Source organism: Zootoca vivipara, chromosome 1 (assembly GCF_963506605.1).
Source record: "Zootoca vivipara chromosome 1, rZooViv1.1, whole genome shotgun sequence".
Lineage (NCBI taxonomy): Eukaryota > Metazoa > Chordata > Lepidosauria > Squamata > Lacertidae > Zootoca > Zootoca vivipara.
Genome location: NC_083276.1, coordinates 107,936,996 through 107,956,922, shown reverse-complemented (window position 1 = coordinate 107,956,922; position 19,927 = coordinate 107,936,996). Strand labels below are relative to the sequence as shown.

Here is a 19,927-nt window from a genome sequence, read left to right as displayed (position 1 = left end):
GTGTTTTCTTGTGAAAAATTATCTTACCAAATTCATTTTTCCCCACTGCTCATGACAATAATAGGTGTTTAATTACTCAATAAGAGCAGTTTATAGATTCCATTTTTCCTCTATGCTGGACAAATGGTATTGATTTTGTACTTCAATGCAACATGAAACAGTATTAAACTCAATTAGAATTCTGAAACTGGTAATGTACATTAGTTATGGTAACGGAATCCCACCCCCTCAGTCAAAGACACAAGAAGCCCCTGCCACAACTGAAAAAAAGAACTAAATCTTTTAAAACTCCCAGGACAAAAATGATCCATTTATGAAGTTAATTTTATTAACAAGTGGAGATACTTTGAACTTCTTCTTTTAAAAATAATGCATTACATATGTATGGGCACATCATGTTTTCATAGTGGACAACCAGGCCCATGGCAGCTAAATCTCTGTTACTAATGGGCCATTCAGAGTCATAAGATGTCACTATGCTTATTTGCCATGCTGCTGTAGATGTGGCTTTTGTGCAGCCAGTATTGTCAAGTACAACATTTCATCTGAGAAAAATAAAATTGACATTGCACATCAACCTTGACATCAGCCTGTTAAAAAACATATGGGAGCCATCTCACTCATGCCTTGTCTTAAGCTTTCAGATTTGATCAGAGGGACAAGGGTTGACCACATGAATATTGTCCTGCCATCAAACATAGTAGCGTAAGACCAGTGATTCAGCTCAAACGTACTACTACTGGGCTATACCTTTTTTTCGTGCCTTTTGGTTTTTATTCTGAATTGTTTCCATTATGTAATGCAGTTTGCTTTCCTTATTTTTTTGTCGTAAGAGGAACAGGAAAAATATTTCTTGCATATTGCGTTAGCATTCCTGTTTTTGCACTAGCATTGTTTCTGAGATTTAGTCATCTGTATGCGTGTTTGCACAATTAAAGTTATCCACAAATGAGTTGGTCTTGCTCTCAGTATTATGAATTGGCACATGAGGCCAATATGCTACACAAGATTATTCACTGAGAATAGGGCATTTATAACTGTGTATGGTGAGGAAGATGTCAGAGTTCCTGTACCATTACTAGCAGGGCCGGCCCTATGGCCAGGCTGGGTGGCGCAGGGCGCCCGCCCGCCAGGGGGGTGCCGCACAGCTGCGCCTGCCCGCTCTCCGCGGAGCTGCGCTTGCCCACCCGCCGCGGAGTTGCGTCCCCCGGCAGCCGTGTTGTGCGCTGTGCCGGCCTGCCTGCCCGCCCGCCACGCAGCTCTGCCCGCCCGCCACGCTGGGAAACGGGGCGGGGCAGGGGCGCCGGAGGGTTCCATCGCACCATGGCGCCAAATATACTTAAGACGGCCCTGTTTACTAGTTGTGCAGAGGAAGAATTTGGGCAGGTGCAGCATCTATAACCATGTTGAATTATGGACACATGCTCTAGATCTTCATTTTGCAGAAGTATTGAAACTTGAGACCTTAGGAAGTATGGGGGAATTTATTATTTTTATAGCATTGGGAATTGTATTATGCACTTGGTATTGGGTACTCAGACTGCATCTATTAGGAACTCATAACTGTTTCCCCTCCACTCCTTGTTGTGGCAGAAACATTTTACGAATTGTCTATCCTGTTGGTGAATCTACTGCTGTATCTCTTGTTGCTCATACATTCATGGGGAAGGGTCAGCCTGTGGGTAATTAATTTTTTTTGCTGCAGTATTGGAATACACACACACACACACACACACACACACACACACACACACGTATATGTGTATGTGTATGTGTGTATATATTTAATACATTCATGGATGAACAAGTCTTAAAGAGAGCAAATTTGCACACCAAGGAAGGATTTCCCACTATTTAACTGGTATATCTAACTGCTGAAATATGTGTTGCTAGGAAAGAGAGTCATAGAATCTGTATTTGTCTTCCTTATAAATTCAGCTATTTAGTTATTTTTAAAAAGAAAAGGAGAATATTGTTTATGTTTGCTATAACCCTGTATAAAATTCATTCTTCCTTATATCTATCACCGAGGCGTCTCTGCTTCTAACTCTGTACAGGATTGAAATCTTAATTAAGCAGCAGCATGTTTGTCAGGTTACTGTTTCCACTGGCTATAAATATAATTGACAATTTCTTATATTAATGCCTGCTTTCCTTGGTTTAATTTAGATTATGTGAAAATATCAGCTCCGGTATTTAAAACAGAATAAAAATGGGATTTAAACAGATTAATCTCCTCTCAGTACATATATTTTATACACCTTTCTTATATTTAGATGTTTGTTTAGGTGTTCAGCAAAGGTAAACAATTCTGATGTATATATGCTGGCACTTGGAAAACATTTCAGTCTTTAAATACAATTTAACTAATAGGAGGTTATTTTTTTCATTTTGAGCAAGTTTCTGTTGCATGCTTTATTCAAAATATTTCATTGTTTGTGTATGGAGGAATACATTATTCTTAATATTTCACCAGTTTCAGCAGATAAGATAGTTGCCCATCTACCAGCATATTTTAGTACACTGGATATGCAGCGCATTCAGCACGGAGGGTCACCTTGAAAAATGCAGAGGGCCACAGCTAATTTGCATATTTTAGTTAACATAATTAACATAATTTGTGCAAAGTGTGTGTGTGTGTGTGTGTAATGCTGGCTGATCTATTTGGCTTATTTCCACTGTGGTGAATAGTCCTGTTCACTTCACTGGGGCTGTTGCGATCTGATCCCTTCAGTTACTGCATGGCTCCTTTTTAAATTATTAGACCTCAACAAACTGAGAGTTCTTGATTTTTCTTCTCAGCCAAGTGGCAGATTAATAAATATTAGGGCCTTTTTCTTTTTCAATAAGGATTGCTTAAGGGTTGAAAAATTATTTTCTTTTTTCTTAAAGTATGTTCAGTTCATACCATTTTGCACAATATACCCAGTCTGGCAACCCTGAAGGCTTTCCCTCCTTTAAAGCTGCACTGCAGTCAGGTAAGCATGGGGCTGAGGATGGCAACTCAACAGTGGATGGCAAAGGTATTCCATATGTGCTTACCAGAGGGAGATGCAAAGCAGCAGCTGAGTTAGGGACTGTTCCCTGCCTTTGTTCTCTGGAAGCCGCCCAGAGTGGCTTGGGCAACCCAGCCAGATGTGTGGCAGATGATGCTGATGCGAATGATATTTTGTGTTTCTGTCTGGTAAGGGTATGGGTTCTTCTTTGGTTACCCCTTAGTACTGCTTCAGCTCTCTTGTTTACCTTGCTACTGCTGCTGCAGCAGCACCTGTCATGGTAAAGATTCTCCAGTCTAGCTCTTCTTCTTCTTCTTCGGCGATCACTCGTAGCCGAGTAAGATTGTCTTCCATGAACATGGTCTTCACAGTCCGTAAGTGACTGTGGAGGCCGATTCTGGATCCGCACGTCCTTCCACAGTGGGGACATAGGTTTCCGGATGGGAGTGGATCACAGAGAGGGTTTGCCAAATGTGCCTTCCTCTTAGCTTGTTTCTCTTTTTCACCCTGAGTTTATGCTTCTTCAAAGTCCACGACACCTTTGGTAAAGGCTGTTTTCCAATTGCAGCACTCGCAGGCCAGTGTTTCCCAATTGTTGTCATTTATGCTACTTTTTTTTTAGATTTACCTTGAGAGAGTCTTTAAACCTCTTTTGTTGACCACCAGCATTACACTTTCCAATTTTAAGTTTGGAATAGAGTAGTTGCTTTGGAAAATGATAATCAGGCATCTGAACAACATGACCAGTCCAACGAAGTTGATGTTGAATAATCATTGCTTTGACACTGGTGATCTTTGCTTCTTCCAGTACACTGGCATTAGTTTGCCTGTCTTCCCAAGTGATATGTAAAAAAATTTGGAGACACTGTTGATGGAATCTTTCGAGGAGTTGGAGATGGTGTTTATAAGTGGTCCATGTTTCACAAGCATACAGTAAGGTTGGTAGTATAGTAGCTTTGTAAACAAGCATTTCGGTTTCCCTGAGAATGTCCTGGTCCTCAAACACTCTGAGCTTCAATTGGTAGAAAGCTGCACTCGCAGAGCTCAGGCAATGCTGGATTTCGGCATCAGTGTTGGCCCTTGTGGAAAGATAACTGCACAGTAGCTTCTCTATTACAGTTAATCTATCCCTTATTTTTTTGTAATGTTTGAAAGAGCATTTACTGGGTAGCATACACTGTATTAAAGCTACTCATAGCTTTATCAGAGGCCAGACACTATAGTTTACTTAGCCTAATGGTTGGTTCGCCTCTGGTTTTAATTACTCTGAAACCCATTTCCTACTTATGACAGTTCACTTTAAAAGCTGCATTGCTTCATTTCAGTAACTTTATTACTGTTTGGCTCAGAGATTGCTATTTCGCCTTGGCCACAGATTCTCATCAGTTGCCCAGTTCACCTTTGTCCACACTATACTTGTGAAATGACCTGCTCCTGTAATGCTTGTCAATAGCAAATTGCTGCATCCTCCTGCATCCATGCTGTAGCACAACAAAGGAACGCAATACTTTTTAGATTTTTCACTCTTTCCTTTTTTTTAGAAATTAAACTTTAATGCAGAGAATCCTAATTAGCATTTAATACCTGGTAATTAAGGCACTGGTTGGGGTCAACTATATAAAGCACATCAGTTGAACTGGCACCTGATTAATAGTCTTGGTGATATAAAAAAGTTCAGCACAAAAGAGTGCTCTTCTAGGGTCAGTGCTTTAATAGCTGTGGAAAGCGCAGGTTTTGCTGTAATTCTCTCTTAACAACTGGATCAAAATAATAATTTGCGAGGTGTTCATGGCTGACTTCTCCATCATGATGTCAGGTGAATTATTTTGGTGACATCAGGCAGATTGTTTGGTTTCCCTAGTACTGCCACCAAAACAATCAGACTTCGCTTCGTTTACACATTCCTTTTCACATTAAAATTTAGGAGGATTTCTATGTGAAGTCAAATTCTGAATATGGACGAGCACAAGGTTTGTTTGCCCCATTTAAGGATATAGCACTGCACAAACAGTTTGTTAGTTCAGCAAAATGTATTGTTTAACCAAATGTTTTGGACAGTGCTTTTTTTCCTTAAAAAAAAGTTTATGGGTACTCTCATTTTCATACTCATTGAAATACTGCCCCTCAATGAGGCCAAACAAAATTTCACAAAATGTTAAGGGGTATGCGTACCCCCCACGTCACCCCAGAAAAAAGCACTGTTTCAAAAAGTAAGGCTATATCATATGTACATCTTCATTTTTTTAAAAAAAATATGCCTGGCTTTTTCTTACTGCAAAGCTTTTAAGTGGGGGAAATGTTAATTGAGGCACATCACAAATTTACATAGACCATGAATTCTTAAAATTAGTAAGAATGCTTCCACATACAGTATCTTCATTTGTACACACATCTATTGACTTCATATTGGTCCCATGGGGAACAAAGCAATTTTGGCTACGTCTAATGTTAACTGGAACAATACCCACAGTTTTTTCCTTCTTCAAAACAGGATTGAACTTGAGCGAGTCCATTTGAATTGCATTGTTGGATGCACGGCAAATATCTCAGTTGGTTTCTTTTTCCCCCAGAGGGAACTCCCAGGATACACGAATCCCAGGATACACGAATCAGATTTTATTTCATGTATGTGTAAAAATACTTGATTATTAAATGCCATCCATATGTTGAAACTGGTATTTGTACTTGAATCAACTTGTGGCTAACAGGCAAATGACTTCTCCACTTTTTGCTGCATCTGGCACAGGGGATATATATACTGTAAAGGTAAAGGTACCCCTGACTGTTAGGTCCAGTCGCGGACGACTCGGGGTTGCAGCGCTTATCTCACTCTATAGGCTGAGGGAGGTGGCGTTTGTCTGCAGACAGCTTCCAGGTCATGTGGCCAGCATGGCTAAGCCGCTTCTGGCGAACCAGAGCAGCGCACGGAAATGCCATTTAATTTACCTTCCAACCGGAGCGGTACCTATTTATCTACTTGCACTTGACGTGCTTTCGAACTGCTAGGTTGGCAGGAGCTGGGACCGAACAACAGCAGCTCACCTCATTGCGGGGATTTGAACCACCGACCTAGGCTCAGTGGTTTATATACAGTAAATACTGTACGTTAATCCTATTCTGATCGCTACTCATCAGGTGCATACAAAATGTTTTCTGCTTTGGATCCCTTCAGGTGGGCATAGGTCTATTCATATGGGCCTCAATCGTTAGACCAGGGAAACAATTTTCATCTTGGGCAGAGATAAGTCCAAGTCTTACTATTTTTTAGACACAAATATGAATTGGTACAAATTGAGCCTACCCTCAAAAGATGAACTTTTAAAAAAATTGAAGACCATTTCGTGTATGCTTTGTTTTGAAAAGGAGTATTTGATTATATAAATAAATGCTAATAAATGTCTACTAGCATATCCACTTGATTAGCACTTGCCCCCAGGTCTGCTATAACACTGTGGCCAAATATTGGCATGTTTTGCAGTAAATGTTAAAACAATGCAATTTTGCTTTCCTCTCACGTGCTTTCTGTAGACTGTGTGTGTGTGCACGCACAAACACACACATGTGCGCACAGACTAAATAAATAAATCACACACATTCTAATTCTGTGAGTTTTCTGTACAAGTAGTGTTTATTTTAATGGTCATTATATAAATCTGGAGTATGTCCTCTCTGTGTTAATAAATAACAAAGGGGCACTTGCAATCTCCTTTTTATCCTATCCTCCTTTAAGGGTGGTGTATGCATGTCTCTCCCATTTTATCCTCAATAATTCTGTGAAGTAACTTGACAGAGACATTTTAACATGCTTATAGCTATCTAGAAAAAATGATGGCTAAGTAGATATTTGCATTGATGTTACCCATGTCCAAATAGTGTTCTAGACATTACACTAAACTGGCTTATTTCCAGCTTAATTTAGGAAACACAAATATTGCCAAGGGTTAATGCTCAAAAGAATGTTTTCCCCTTTTGGACACCTGCTTGATTTGTTGTGCATGACTTGCATTTACATTGGGCAATAAAAATGGTGTTCATTTAACACATAAATAGGATTGTTTGTGTCTGCTAAGATGTCACAGTTTTATTTCAGTAAAATGATTAAATCATCACCTTTTTATAACTTCCTTTTACCCTGGTGTATGGTTAGGGCAAAGGTTCAGACCAATCCTTTTCATGTACATAATCATGCACTGCAATTAATCACAATCTAGTTCTTTAAAAAGGAATCCATTAAGATGTAATACCATCTGAACAATCACCAAGTAGAAAATCTGATGCATTAAGAGTTCCAGGCTTTTGCTGTATGGAAGTTTTGTAGTATTTAACCTTCCTTACAAGAGCATTAAATTTAGAGCAGCTTATATGTATGAAGTATTAATATAAAACAGAGACAGAGCAGTTTATCACATAGTGCTGTAATTTCTGAGGTCCTTAACAATGATATGATTTTGTTATCCTTAAGTAGGACTACTGAATTCAAAAAAGTCTCTCTAACCTTCAGTGAAAAGTTGAGCACTGTATAATAAAAGCTTTTCAATTGAAATGGTTTTGTTCTTATTCTCTTACCTAGTTTTGAAAATGAAGTCTTGTATCCAGCTGGGTTAGTCACATGATTGCATCCCCTAGAGCAGAGGTTTCCAAACTATGGTCCTTGAGCTTCATTCTAATTGAATTTCTATCTCATCACTCTTTGGTGGCCATGTGCCCTATTCTACAGAAGTCGCCTATATGAAGGTCTTTAAATCCAAGTCTGAGAGAGCAGTGGCCTTGAAGTTGGCCGTCAGATGTATTATATGTCTACTTAAAGTAATTATTTTTAAATTAGCATCTACTCATATAAATTAGCAGAAGTATTTATATAGGTGTCTTCCTTTTGTTTTCTTTTAGCTGATGCATAAGTACTACTTTATTGTGTCAGTCTGCTGTAGACCATAAAAACTGATCTGACTTACACCCCAACCCACAGCCAGTGTTAAGTCAAGCAGCAAAACTGGGTGTATTAAACCTCAGGATGTGGGGTGTGGGGTGGGGTGTGATGGGCTTGGTCTTCTAATCCAAAAAATGTATTGTTCCTCTAACATTCTTAGCCACCTCTCATAAAAATTTAGAATCTTTTAAATATACAATCCTCTCAGAACAATCAAAATAAATATTAAGGGTTGTAGTCAAGCAAGGCATTCTCAGATAAGATACAATGAAATCAATTGACTTCACTAATTTAAATTTTGACTGTGATCTAGCAAACTGTGTGTGTATTTAAGTCAAATAACTGAGCACAGGTTGTTAAAAAATCAAGAAGGCGAAGTCTCAAATATACTCCAACTAAACATCAGTAAGAGCTGCTCAACAGTGGGACAGACAGACTCCTTTGGAAGGAGGTGGCGTCCCCTTCATTGGAGGTTCTAAACAAAGGTTGGATGGCCATCTGTCACAGATGCTTTAGTTGAGATTCTTGCATTGCAGTGGGTTGGACTAGATGGCCCCTAGGGGTCCCTTCCAACTCTACAATTCTGTGATTCCTCTTCAACACTGTGTATTAGCTGGTTTGCAGCCTGTGCTTTTTACACAACCATGTCTATACTACAAGTTTGTTTCCTGAACAAGACTCAGAGATTTTATTTGGTTATGAGATACCTCTTCTTTTTTTATTCAACCTTATTAATATTTGAAAATGTATTTACTTCACACATGTCTGGCTGTCGGAATAATATCCTTCCATATTTAATATACTAAAGCAAAAAACGCTGTTCACAAGGCAACAGAGTACAGTGGTACCTCTACTTATGTATCCTTCAGGATACGCACGCGGGAAACCCGGAAGTATAGTTCTGGGTTTCGCTCGCGCGCATGCGCAGAAGTGCTCTATTTCGTCGTGCGCGCAGAAGTGCTCTCTCGTGCCGCACACGTGTGCTGAACAGGCACCTCCAGTTGCGGAAAGCTCGGGATCCGACCAGAGCTCCAGAATGGATCCTGTCCGTGACCAGAGGTATCACTGTACTTGGTAAAGTTCTCAGATGCTTAGGTAACAACATGTTTCAGGGTGCCATGCACATGCTCATAACGTCATCTCAGGCACACAGAGCTCTGGAAACTACAATTCCCAGCTGCTATCCCTTTTTGAAAACTCTTTAAAACACTAAAACTTCACAGGAACCCTGCAGACCTGCACATGCTCAGTTAGCATTCCAAAACAGAAAATAATTTCCTATAGAACTGGTGCTTGATGGTGCATTATGCACTGGACAAATTCACATGCCAAAGTAGCTGAGGACAAATTAAAGTGATAAAGAGATTAATGTGCATTAATCTGAGGTGGAACTGACAATTTTGGTGACAAAATTATGGTTGCAGTCCCTAGCCCTTCAAAAAGTGGAATGGCCCTTGAGGTCATTTAGATTATACAGCCCTGCATTACAGTTCTCCCATAGCCTATACAAACATATGTGAGTTTTACTGAATGCACAGATAAGTGTGAGAAGTAACATTTCATTGACTAATATGCATTGCTTTGAGATGTGAAGAAATAGACATCTGGCAATGCCATCTGACATCTGTCGGAAGCATTTTACAAGGCAGCTGTAAGCCAAGCAAATGGAACTAGGAACATGCGTTTTTGATTTACAAGTATAACAGATTTTCATTGTGATTTTTCTGTAAGACATTAACACCCCATCATTTTCATATTTATGATAGTAGTGTTATGTTGTTTTGCTTTACTCTGTACAAATTGAAGTCAATGGACTAAAGTACCTATATTTATGTTTAAGGCTGATCTGGTCTGGACATTGCCAATAGGGGAGGGGGCAATTTAATGAAGTGCTGGTCCAAGAGAAGGATCATGTAATACTGAGTGCTTGGCATTGCAACCATCCCTTTGCCCATTGCTTTTGATGCTTGGTCGCCACTCCATTTAGGCGGAGAAACTACAAAGTAAGCCAGAAAGGCTGACTCTGCTTTAAGTGAGAAATATGAACTAGTGGTGTTCACGTAAGTACCAGACTTAATGTAAGGATTCATAGAGAGATATGTAGGAAGGTTCCAAGTCCATATTTGGAAACTTTAGTTTCTCTGGCCATATTTTGAAATCTGCGAAGTGAATTATAGTGACTGCCTGGGCATGGTTTATAAATGGGAATTATAAATAGATTTCAAACGTTTTGAATGATCAAATAGAATGTGCTTAATTACTAATTAAGCACATCCAGGTGGCGCTGTGGGTTAAACCACAGAGTCTAGGGCTTGCTGATCAGAAGGTTGGCGGTTCGAATCCCTGCAACGGGGTGAGCTCCCGTTGCTCGGTCCCAGCTCCTGCCCACCTAGCAGTTCGAAAGCACGTCAAAGTGCAAGTAGATAAATAGGGACTGCTCCGGCGGGAAGGTAAACGGCGTTTCCGTGCGCTGCTCTGGTTCGCCAGAAGCAGCTTTGTCATGCTAGCCACATGACCCGGAAGCTGTCTGCGGACAAACACCGGCTCCCTCGGCCTATAGAGCGAGATGAGCGCCGCAACCCCAGAGTCGGACACGACTGGACCTGATGGTCAGGGGCCCCTTTACCTTTTTTTTTACCTTAATTACTAATATACAAAACAACACTATCTATTGGAATGATATTGCAACAGTTGAATGATGATTTAGGCTCTAGGTTTACAGTGAAGATAAATTTTAAACTGGAAAAACTATTTTACATAAGCATAAAAATAAAAATAGCTTGCAATTGTATCTTCTAAATGGGAACTAATATATTTGAATCATCATTATTAATCAGAAATAATATTCACATGTAATATACACCATCACGTCCCCTTTTTGGTGAGGTTTTTTTTTTACATTATCATTTATATCCTGTGGGTGTGCCTAAATTACACAAAATGAGAAACTCTTTACAATGCATGCGTGTGCAAGTTGGAAATTAAAGTATTTAACCTTCTTCTCTTCCATCTATTAGCAAACTCGTTTTTTAAACAATTATACGGAAAAAAATGGTTAAAGCCAATCATGCATTTATTTTGATAAAAAGCCTGAAACAATATTAGCTACTTTCTACAAATAAAAAGAGAGTCAAATAATCACTCTGAGCAGATTTTGCAGGGACCTTGGAGGGCATAATTATGTTAGTGCTTTTAGCACAGGGCAAAGCAAAACATAAAATTAAGGCATGAAAGAGTGTACCTATTTTGAGCATAACAATGGGATAATTGCTATGGGATTTTATTACCATCCTATTATGTAAAGATGCAGTTTTCCCTTTTAGATATAACTTCTCAGTCTATTAAGTTATATTCTTGGTGACATGAATCTGGTAGGAAAGGTTAAGAAGTACTTGAAGCCTGAATGCAATCTTTAGATATCTTTGGAATGTAGTTTCAACATACTATGTATTTTATTCTCTTTAGCTGAGCTCTTCAAGCACCCCATGCCTTCAAAGTCTTTTACACAAACACTTTCCCATTTATTCTTAAACCCCCCCCCCCCCATGGCAGCAGGCAAATGATGAGCATTCTAGGAACTTTTGATTGCACATGGCTGTCAAGTTTGTGTTGGGATAGTATTTAGGAACATAGGAAGCTGCCTTATACAAAGTCAGACTATTTATCAATCTTTCCCAGCCATGCCTGTTCAATGGAACTTTCCCTGTCCTCTCCTCTCCTCTATCCTCCCTTTAAATCCCCCTTTAAATCTGTTCTGGGGGTTCACCCAGCCTTCCAAAATAGATTTGGAGAGAGGAAGGAAGAGTTCTGTTGCACAAATTGAAATCCTTGTGGTAATGAAACGAGGGCATTGGATATCTCCCATATTTGTCACACTGAGGCTGTTAATATCTAGAGCAGATTACTACTATATGAATATTTGCCATTGCATCCAAAGTCTGCTGGTAGTTGTCAGGAATGCTTACTATCACATGGAAATTTTCCAGTGTAGATGGAGTGGGTGAGAGTGAACAAATCCTAAAGCTGGTCAGACAAGGTAGTTGATCAGCTGTTCTGGAGATTTGGAAATGTATCCAATCTGTTCTGGATAGGGTTGAACTACCTCTGAAGCAGCAGTTCCATAGTTTGGGGCTATTACTTGAGCTGATATTTTTGCTTGATGTACAGGTGGAGAGGAGTACTTTATGAGTACTCTTGTGTCTTTAAGAGCTGGTGGGATGTCAGTACTGATGGAGCTTCTCGTATTTTAGCAAGGAGGGCATTCCAAAACACGGATACCACTAGTGAAAAAGCCAACCTCCATGTTACCACAACCTAATCAGGTTGTGGCAAAACTTACTGGGCAGTGGAGGGGAATATGGTTTTTCAGGTTCAGAATTATTGAGGGCTTTGAATGGAAGTAGCAGTACCTTACAATTGGTTTGGTGGCTAATAGGCAGCCAGAGCAGGACACAACCCACCCACCCCTGCATTAGTGTGATATGTACCTGATAAAGGTTGCAGTGTTATGTACCTCCTGGTCATGTGTACCACCTGGGCTGCAGTGTTCTGCACTAACTGCAAGAGAATAGCCCCACACAGAACACATTACAATAGTCCAAATGTGAGGTTACCAACACATGTGTCACAGTTAATTCAACACTGGTGACAGGACAGTATCTTTCACTGCATCCGAGATCAACAGACTTACTTAGGGGACAAAGGGTAGGTGGCACAGCATACACATCTCTGCCCTCTCCACTGTACCCTGACTCCAGGTAGCCACCTTGTTCTGCACAATGGTAGGGCTAGCCTTCAGAACTGATGTTTCTTTTGAAGTTTTAGTGTGGCTGCCTCTCTTGTTTTAATTGATGTTGTGTTTTCCTTTCAATTGAATAGGAACATTTTATTGACATACTTTGCTGTATTTATTTTTTAAGCCATGTGGGTTATTATCTTAATAGAAAAGCAAAGGATAAATTTAAAATAAGCTTAAAAAGTAGGTGAATCTAAGAATGGTGCTTTTGGGCAGAAGAAGGCCCATTCCCAGTTTCAAACAGGTTTGCTGGTGGCTATCTTCAACAAAACAGCTAGCTGTTTGGCTTACTAGACAGAGAGTGATAGGGGGAAATAGAGTGCAGTTTCACTTTGTATATAATAGATTGTTTGCATTGATGCTTCTGTGGTTTGTATAATCTGGAGAGAGTGAGTAGCAGGAGGGATGATGTTCCAAGGAAAGCTGAGCTCACCCTGACTCAAGCTCACCCTTTCAATATTGATGCCCTTGGAAGGATCAAGTGGTTGCAGCGGACTCAGCTGCATGTTACAATTTATGCATGATTTATTTCAGTTGGTCTTTGCAGATTTAAAAATTGTGTTTGCCTTCCTGGCTCACCATTTTTCCAGTCTAAAGATCATAGGTTTTATTTGATTATATTTTGGTACTCTGTTAAAGTCGACTGGGTCACCTTGCATTGCACATCTATTTAGTATTTGCTCATTTCTTTTAACATGTTCATTTCACTCCACTGTGAGAAGTTAATGCCATCTTTTATCTTTCTCTGACTGGATGTCAAAGGACATAACATTAATAGAAGCCAGACACCTCTAATATAGTTTCATGAATGGCCTTTTGAAAAACACACCTAGAATCCCCCAAAGAACGTAAAATCCGCTGCATGGTAGTAGATCTGGCCAGATAATTCTTATCCTATGTAAACACCGTACACTGTACACTTTGTGCATTGCAAATTTGCATTATCCTTATTTGTCCCCCCCCTTCCCCCTAACATATGGGATGACCAAGCACATAGGAACATATTCACAAGTTATTTCAGTAAGATCTGTTTTGTAGCTAAATCAAAGGATTAATACCCTGATCCTAAATACTAATGTCCTGATAACATTTGCTTTACGGGTATGAGAGTTCCTACTCATGCCCAGAAGAGCTTCCCAGTTCATTTTATTAAAAGGACCTTGTCTTAAAGAAATGTCTGTAGCATCTCCAAGACTGTCTGGAAGCTATTTTCAAGTGGGGGGAGCTTTTATTCTACACACATTCTACTACTACTACTGCTACTACTACTACCTCATTGATTGTTTGTGCCTATGACCAGCACCCTATCCCTAACTTCCGTTTGCAACCCACTTCAAGTCAGGCTACAAACCATGAGTTAAGGACATTGTTTGTTTAAATGTGTACCGTATTCCCTCGATTTACGAATTAAATCCGTTCCGAATGCACATCCGTAGGTCGAAAAATTTGTAAGTAAAAAAAAGCGGTTTCCCATAGGAATGCAATGGAAACGAAAAAATTCGTTAGTCGAGTAAACCGCATCTAAAATTCGTAAGTCGAGAAAACCCCATCTGAACTGCAACAGTTTTCCTTTAGGATGTCGGAAAAAGCGCAAGCATGTGGCAATTTTTTTTTCATTCGTAACTCGAAATTTCATAAGTCGAGTACTTCGTAAGTCGAGGGACCACTGTATATCAGTTTCCCATATGGTCTTATTTTTGTTTGACCCATCTGGCAGACTCAGTGGCGAACGGTCCGGCTTGACTGCCCGGGGCGGCACATGCGCAGTCCACCCTGGCGCGTGCGTCATGACGTCATGACGCAGCCTGACGCATGCGTTGTGATGTCACAATGCATGCGCCGGGGCAGACTACGCATGTCTGCACATGCGCAGTCTGTCCATGGCAGCCAGCGCGCTGAGCCGGAGGAGGCGAGGGGCTGGCGGCGCTGCAAGGGCAGTGGGCGGTGCGCTCGGCCGGAGGAGGCAAGGGGCGGGCCAGGGGCCAGCGGTGAGGCGAGGCCAGCACGCTGGGCTGGCAGCTGCGAGTGCAGCGGTGCGCTCAGCCGGAGGAGGTGAGGGGCGGGCCAGGGGCCAATGGCACTGCCCCTGCACACTGCCCCCGCACTGCCCCGCCAGACTGGAGCTAGGGGCGGCCTGACCCCCCACCCCTCTCTTGCTACGCCCATGGGCAGACTATATAAACTTGTGTGTTTTGAACAGCCTCCATGTCACTGTTTGCATGTAAGAATTGGACCCTAGACTTTTGTTTTATGTGAGCAGCTATTTCTAAGATGCATTGTATAGAGATAATGAACTAAATATTTCACTCTGCACCTATAGAAGTTTAAAACTGAGTTAGGTAACAAGTGTGATTAGTTTCAGTTTTATGTTTTCTTTAGTTATTATGAAGCACGTAATTAAAATATCGTTTAGTGTTTTCTCTCTTGGTCACTATTTTCAACTTTCTGATAAGGCTTAGGATGTGGCAGCACTGTTTAGTTTGGGCATTTCCTGGTAAGTGTGGGTAGGATCCTGCAAATACTTCTTGAAATGCAGTTGTGAAGAGCTGGGAGAAAATTAATTGCTTGAGGGACCATCGACAGTTTCTGTGTCTCACTATTGAACTACTGGAATTCTGTCAGCCTTATGATGGCAAGCTCCTCTAAAGTGAATTAGTTTAACTGACTCTTAATTTCTTTATAAGCTATTGTCTGAAACAGAAGGACATTTAGCCGATTTTTTGACAATTGGCCTTTCCTGGCACAATTCAAGCTTTTTTGCTGCCTTGACTGTTTTGCCAAAATGACATGTTTTTTACCTTGTTTTAAGCCATCTGATTCTGTGGTGTTTAAATGTTAACAACAACTTTCTTTCAATTGACCAACAGCCAGATACAGAACTGACCACTTCAGGGGCCACACATTGGGTAGGTGGCAGTGCCTGAAGGACGTTAGATCTTTAAATCATTATGGATTACATAATCTCATGTAAGAAACAGTGCACCACTGCATAAATGCTATTTTTTAGCCTACGCAGGCTACAACCCTGATCCTGACTCCCCTCTCATGTTACTTAACTCTAAGTGAGGGGGGTCAGACAGCTCTTGAGATTTTTTGGGGCAGTGAATGGGGATCTGAAAATATCCTTTCTGCAAGTAGGTGCAGCCCATGAACAGAGTTCTGCTCACAGAATCTCTGATACAAATCATAGTCTCTCCTTTACTTTGGCTCTCCGATCCAAATTATAGTTACTTTCTCACCAACCCCTTCAGAGTAAGGACAGTGAAGACATACTTTTGTTTGCCCTGAGTGACTCCTGATTTGGCTGGCTAGAAAGAAGCCCTAAAAATGGCTATGTAGCAGCAGTTTGTTGGGGCTGCAGAAAAGCACACACAGCAGAAGCAATCCAATCCATGGAAAGACCAGTAGGGACTTAAGGGGTTTTGTTCCCATGAAACATTCTCCCCGCTTGGACTACTGCAGTGCCCTCTACGTGGGGCTACCTTTGAAGGTGACCCGGAAACTACAACTAATCCAGAATGCGGCAGCTATACTGGTGACTGGGAGCGGCCACCGAGACCATATAACACCAGTCCTGAAAAATCTACATTGTCTCCCAGTATGTTTCCGAGCACAATTCAAAGTGTTGGTGCTGACCTTTAAAGCCCTAAATGGCCTCGGCCCAGTGTGACATTTTAATGTATTTTTAATCTTCGTTGGAAGCTGCCCAGAGTGGCTGGGGAAACCCAGCCAGATGGGCGGGGTACAAATAAATTATTATTATTATTATTATTATTATTATTATTCACTTTTTGCATTGAAAAATGCACTAAATAGAACACATAATAATATTGTTTGTACAAAAGGTTGCAATAGCAGCAGTGTGATTCTTGACTTTTGTGTGCTTTAGGGTGTGCATTGCATACAGTGTGTGTCACTTGTGTTTCAATTGCATCTTATAAATTTTGAATCGTATTAGTCATACATACATGCATACATAGAGGTAATATTTGTGTTTTTTTAAAAATTGCAGGGGTGGAAAAAGGCATGCATGATTGTTTAAAGTGCCCAACAAACGGGCTGAAAACATTTTTATTTTCATTAGGGACCTAAGTAAAAGCTCAGGGTAGCAAACTCCTCCTGTGGGCCTCTATAAGAGAAACAGGGCAGCATGTCATATAAATTAATGTGCCCTGTTACTCCCAAGAGGTCTGCCAACATTTTCTCCTGAAGGGTTCTCTCTCTGTTTTATGAAGTGAATTCACCATGGCAAAGTAAAATCTTCATCTTTGGATTGTAAATCTTCTGGTTACTCTTTATGTTGTGTTACACACTAGATGACAGCAAATATGATGAGAGTCCAAATCTTGGAAGTGAGGTTTCACATTTGTCTAAAACATTTTACCATTGTGTGTGCATATGATACATTTGTATGTACTGCATGTGTGTACCGTATATATTTGTCATGCCTCCATTTGCTTTTGGATTTGCCAGGATTTTTTCCCCTGGGGATTAGTAATAGTTTTAATTATAACTATGTTTCTAGAACTTCATTTTGTCCTTATCAACAACTTTTGTCTTTCTGACAAAAGAATGGGCATATCTGATCTCCCCCCGCCCCCATTTTGAGGCAAAGGTGGATTTTTATCCCTTTTCTTTCAGTCCTACAATCTTGGCAGATGCTTGCTAAGTATTGTAATGAAGCTGTGAGGTGTACAGTAAACATCAAAGGCCATTAGACAGTAGAATTCTTGGAAGCTGTTTTCACCATATTCTAAGTGTCATGACACTGTTGCTTCACTGAACTTTTTTCTCCTTCACATTGTGCTATTTGAAAACCCTGTTTGCAGGTTTCTTCTGGCATGAAGAGGAGGGTAGGCCTTCTGCAGAAAGTTGGGTTTTGGCTTTAGGTGCATAAAAATGATTAACCTAAAAGGTAATGAGTTAGGATACTAGTTATGAATTGGCTGGTAACATTTTTATTCCTTTTTAGCTCTGCATATTCGCAACGTAATTCCCCCCCCCAAATTTTTTTTGGCTTTTTTATTTATATCTTCCAATCAAAGCAGCCCAAAATATTATGTTTATAGTGTTGTCTCTTATATGCTGTTTGGTTTTCCAGTTGTACTGTGCTAATATTTTATACGAATAATTATATGTATTGAGCATATCCAGCCACAGCTAAACACTTGGTTTCACTGATTTCAGTGGAAAAGTGAATAATAAATATTTATTTGTCCTATTATGAGCTGTTACAAATATTATGCAATATGTTATCAAGTTGTGGGGTTTTTGAGCAGGGTATTGGTAACCATGCAAGACAAATTTGGACCCAGGTAATTTTTTACAAAACATAAAACCAACTTCAGGAATTAAATGAAGGATATGGTTGGAAAGAACGTGAAAACATGACTGAAATAAACACCATGGAATTCTTTCACGAGTTCATTGACCTGCACAAATACTAAAAATTGCTTGTACAGTACTGCAGATAAAAGACATGGGGATCTATATACATTTGTTTAGCTTCGGCCAAAGCCACTGTGAACACTGCCAGTTTTTGAATGATCTTGTCATTGTTATTTGCAAATAGGAAGTCAATTTTCTGTAAATTTGACCAGTGCTCTTGTCCTTTCAGCAACTCTGGAAGAAATCTATCTCTTACAGAGCGGGTTATGGGGCAGCGAAAGAGGTACATACTTATATCTCTCCCATTGCAATCACTGTTAACTTTGGCTGGATTGTGCTCATTTATGTAGAACTTCTATGCATATTATAGACTTCTAGAACACAGTCTGCATTTTATATGTTTGGTCCTTTGATGTGGAAAGATTGTCAGAGTGGAGTAGTGGGAAGTGAAATAATAGAATATGAACTGGGGAAATGTCATGACCTGTGTGTATATGTTGAGGGTGTGGGTATGTGTACCTCCCTTGTGAGAGGTAGAGAAATAATATGGGGAATTTGAGGTCTGAGTTTTCTCTCTGAGAGGCAAGACAGTACATTGGGTTAGGAATTAATGTTTAGAACATGGAAAGTTTGGTGCCTTGGGACGAATTTGGGTTGATGTTGTTAGGTTAAGGAAGGGGAAATTGTTATTTTCATCTGGTGGGGGTCATAAATAAATAGTGTGACAAAATATAAATATAATTGCCGGAAAGGCATCTACTTTTTTCATGCAAGAAGTTTAGATAAAATCCAAAATCTATAGAAAGGTAACACCTTAATTTCATAGCTGCCAAGTCTCCCGTTTTTCACAGGAAACCCCCAGATTTTAATCCGTTTCCCGCTGTAATCCCGAATAGAAAAAAATCCCGGAAATACCCCGGATTTCCTATCTGCCAGGGAGGCTCCATTTCAGGTAACGCTCTGCCCATGTCTGGGCACCAGAAATTGGGCAGCGCCGGCACCAGAAGTTGCTTCTACGCATGTCCGGACATGCATAGAAGCGACTTCCGATGCCGCGCCACTGCTGATCCCGCATTTTTCAGCGGGAGACTTGGCAGCTATGCTTTATTGGGACCCGTTAAACAGTTACAAGCCAGCAAGCTTTTGAGTTTTCCAGAACTAGCTCTTCAGGATGAATGTTAAACATTGATAATACTTGAACAACCCTTAGAGCATGCCTCTACAAATTAAAAGCAAATTCATTCCCCAAGGCTGTGCAAGGCTGTGTACTAGTGGTTGTAATGTGATATTCAGTCTTCTATGCCTCCTTGCCATTTTGCACTGGCTGTTGGTGAATAAGAAAACATAATAAAATAAAAATGAATTTAAAACTTGTTTAGCAGTCATGATCATTCTATTTGATCATTCTGAAACAAATATATGAACTTTATCCGTTGAGGACATTTCAGTTGCTGCTGGGTCAAATGAAAGCTCAATATTGAGTGATAAATCTGTGATATCTGTTTTTTCACATGCAAGTTTTGTTATTTACTACAGGAAATAACTGCAATGCATGCGCAAGCAATCCTGCTGTGTCATACTGCCAGCTTTTCTTCTTTTTGTGTTGCTGTTTGCTTTGATTTTAAAAGTTTGAAATATTCATTAAAAAAACCCCACTCCCCTCTTTGCACAGCCGCACCATCTGACATACTTTTAAAAGTTTCCTGAGATTGACTAGGCCATGAAGTTAATTTTGATAAGGTTCAGTTAATTTCACCACTCCCATCAACTTGAGCGGAAATAGGGGAAATTGATGTGTATGATCTTGGGAAAAGAAAGTCA

The 19,927-nt window shown here is 40.2% G+C and overlaps 1 protein-coding gene across 2 annotated transcripts in view; it reads left to right on the top strand.

The window, feature by feature from the left end:
* Positions 1-19,927, top strand: part of FIGN (fidgetin, microtubule severing factor) — a 128,507-nt gene that overhangs the window by 32,091 nt on the left and 76,489 nt on the right. The window contains exon 3 of one of the 2 annotated variants that reach the window (XM_035132646.2): positions 18,336-18,389. The exons of the other annotated variant lie outside the window; for it this stretch is intronic. Coding sequence (XP_034988537.2) covers positions 18,336-18,389 — 54 coding nt within the window. The remainder of the gene's footprint in view (positions 1-18,335; positions 18,390-19,927) is intronic. 2 annotated transcript variants of the gene reach the window in all.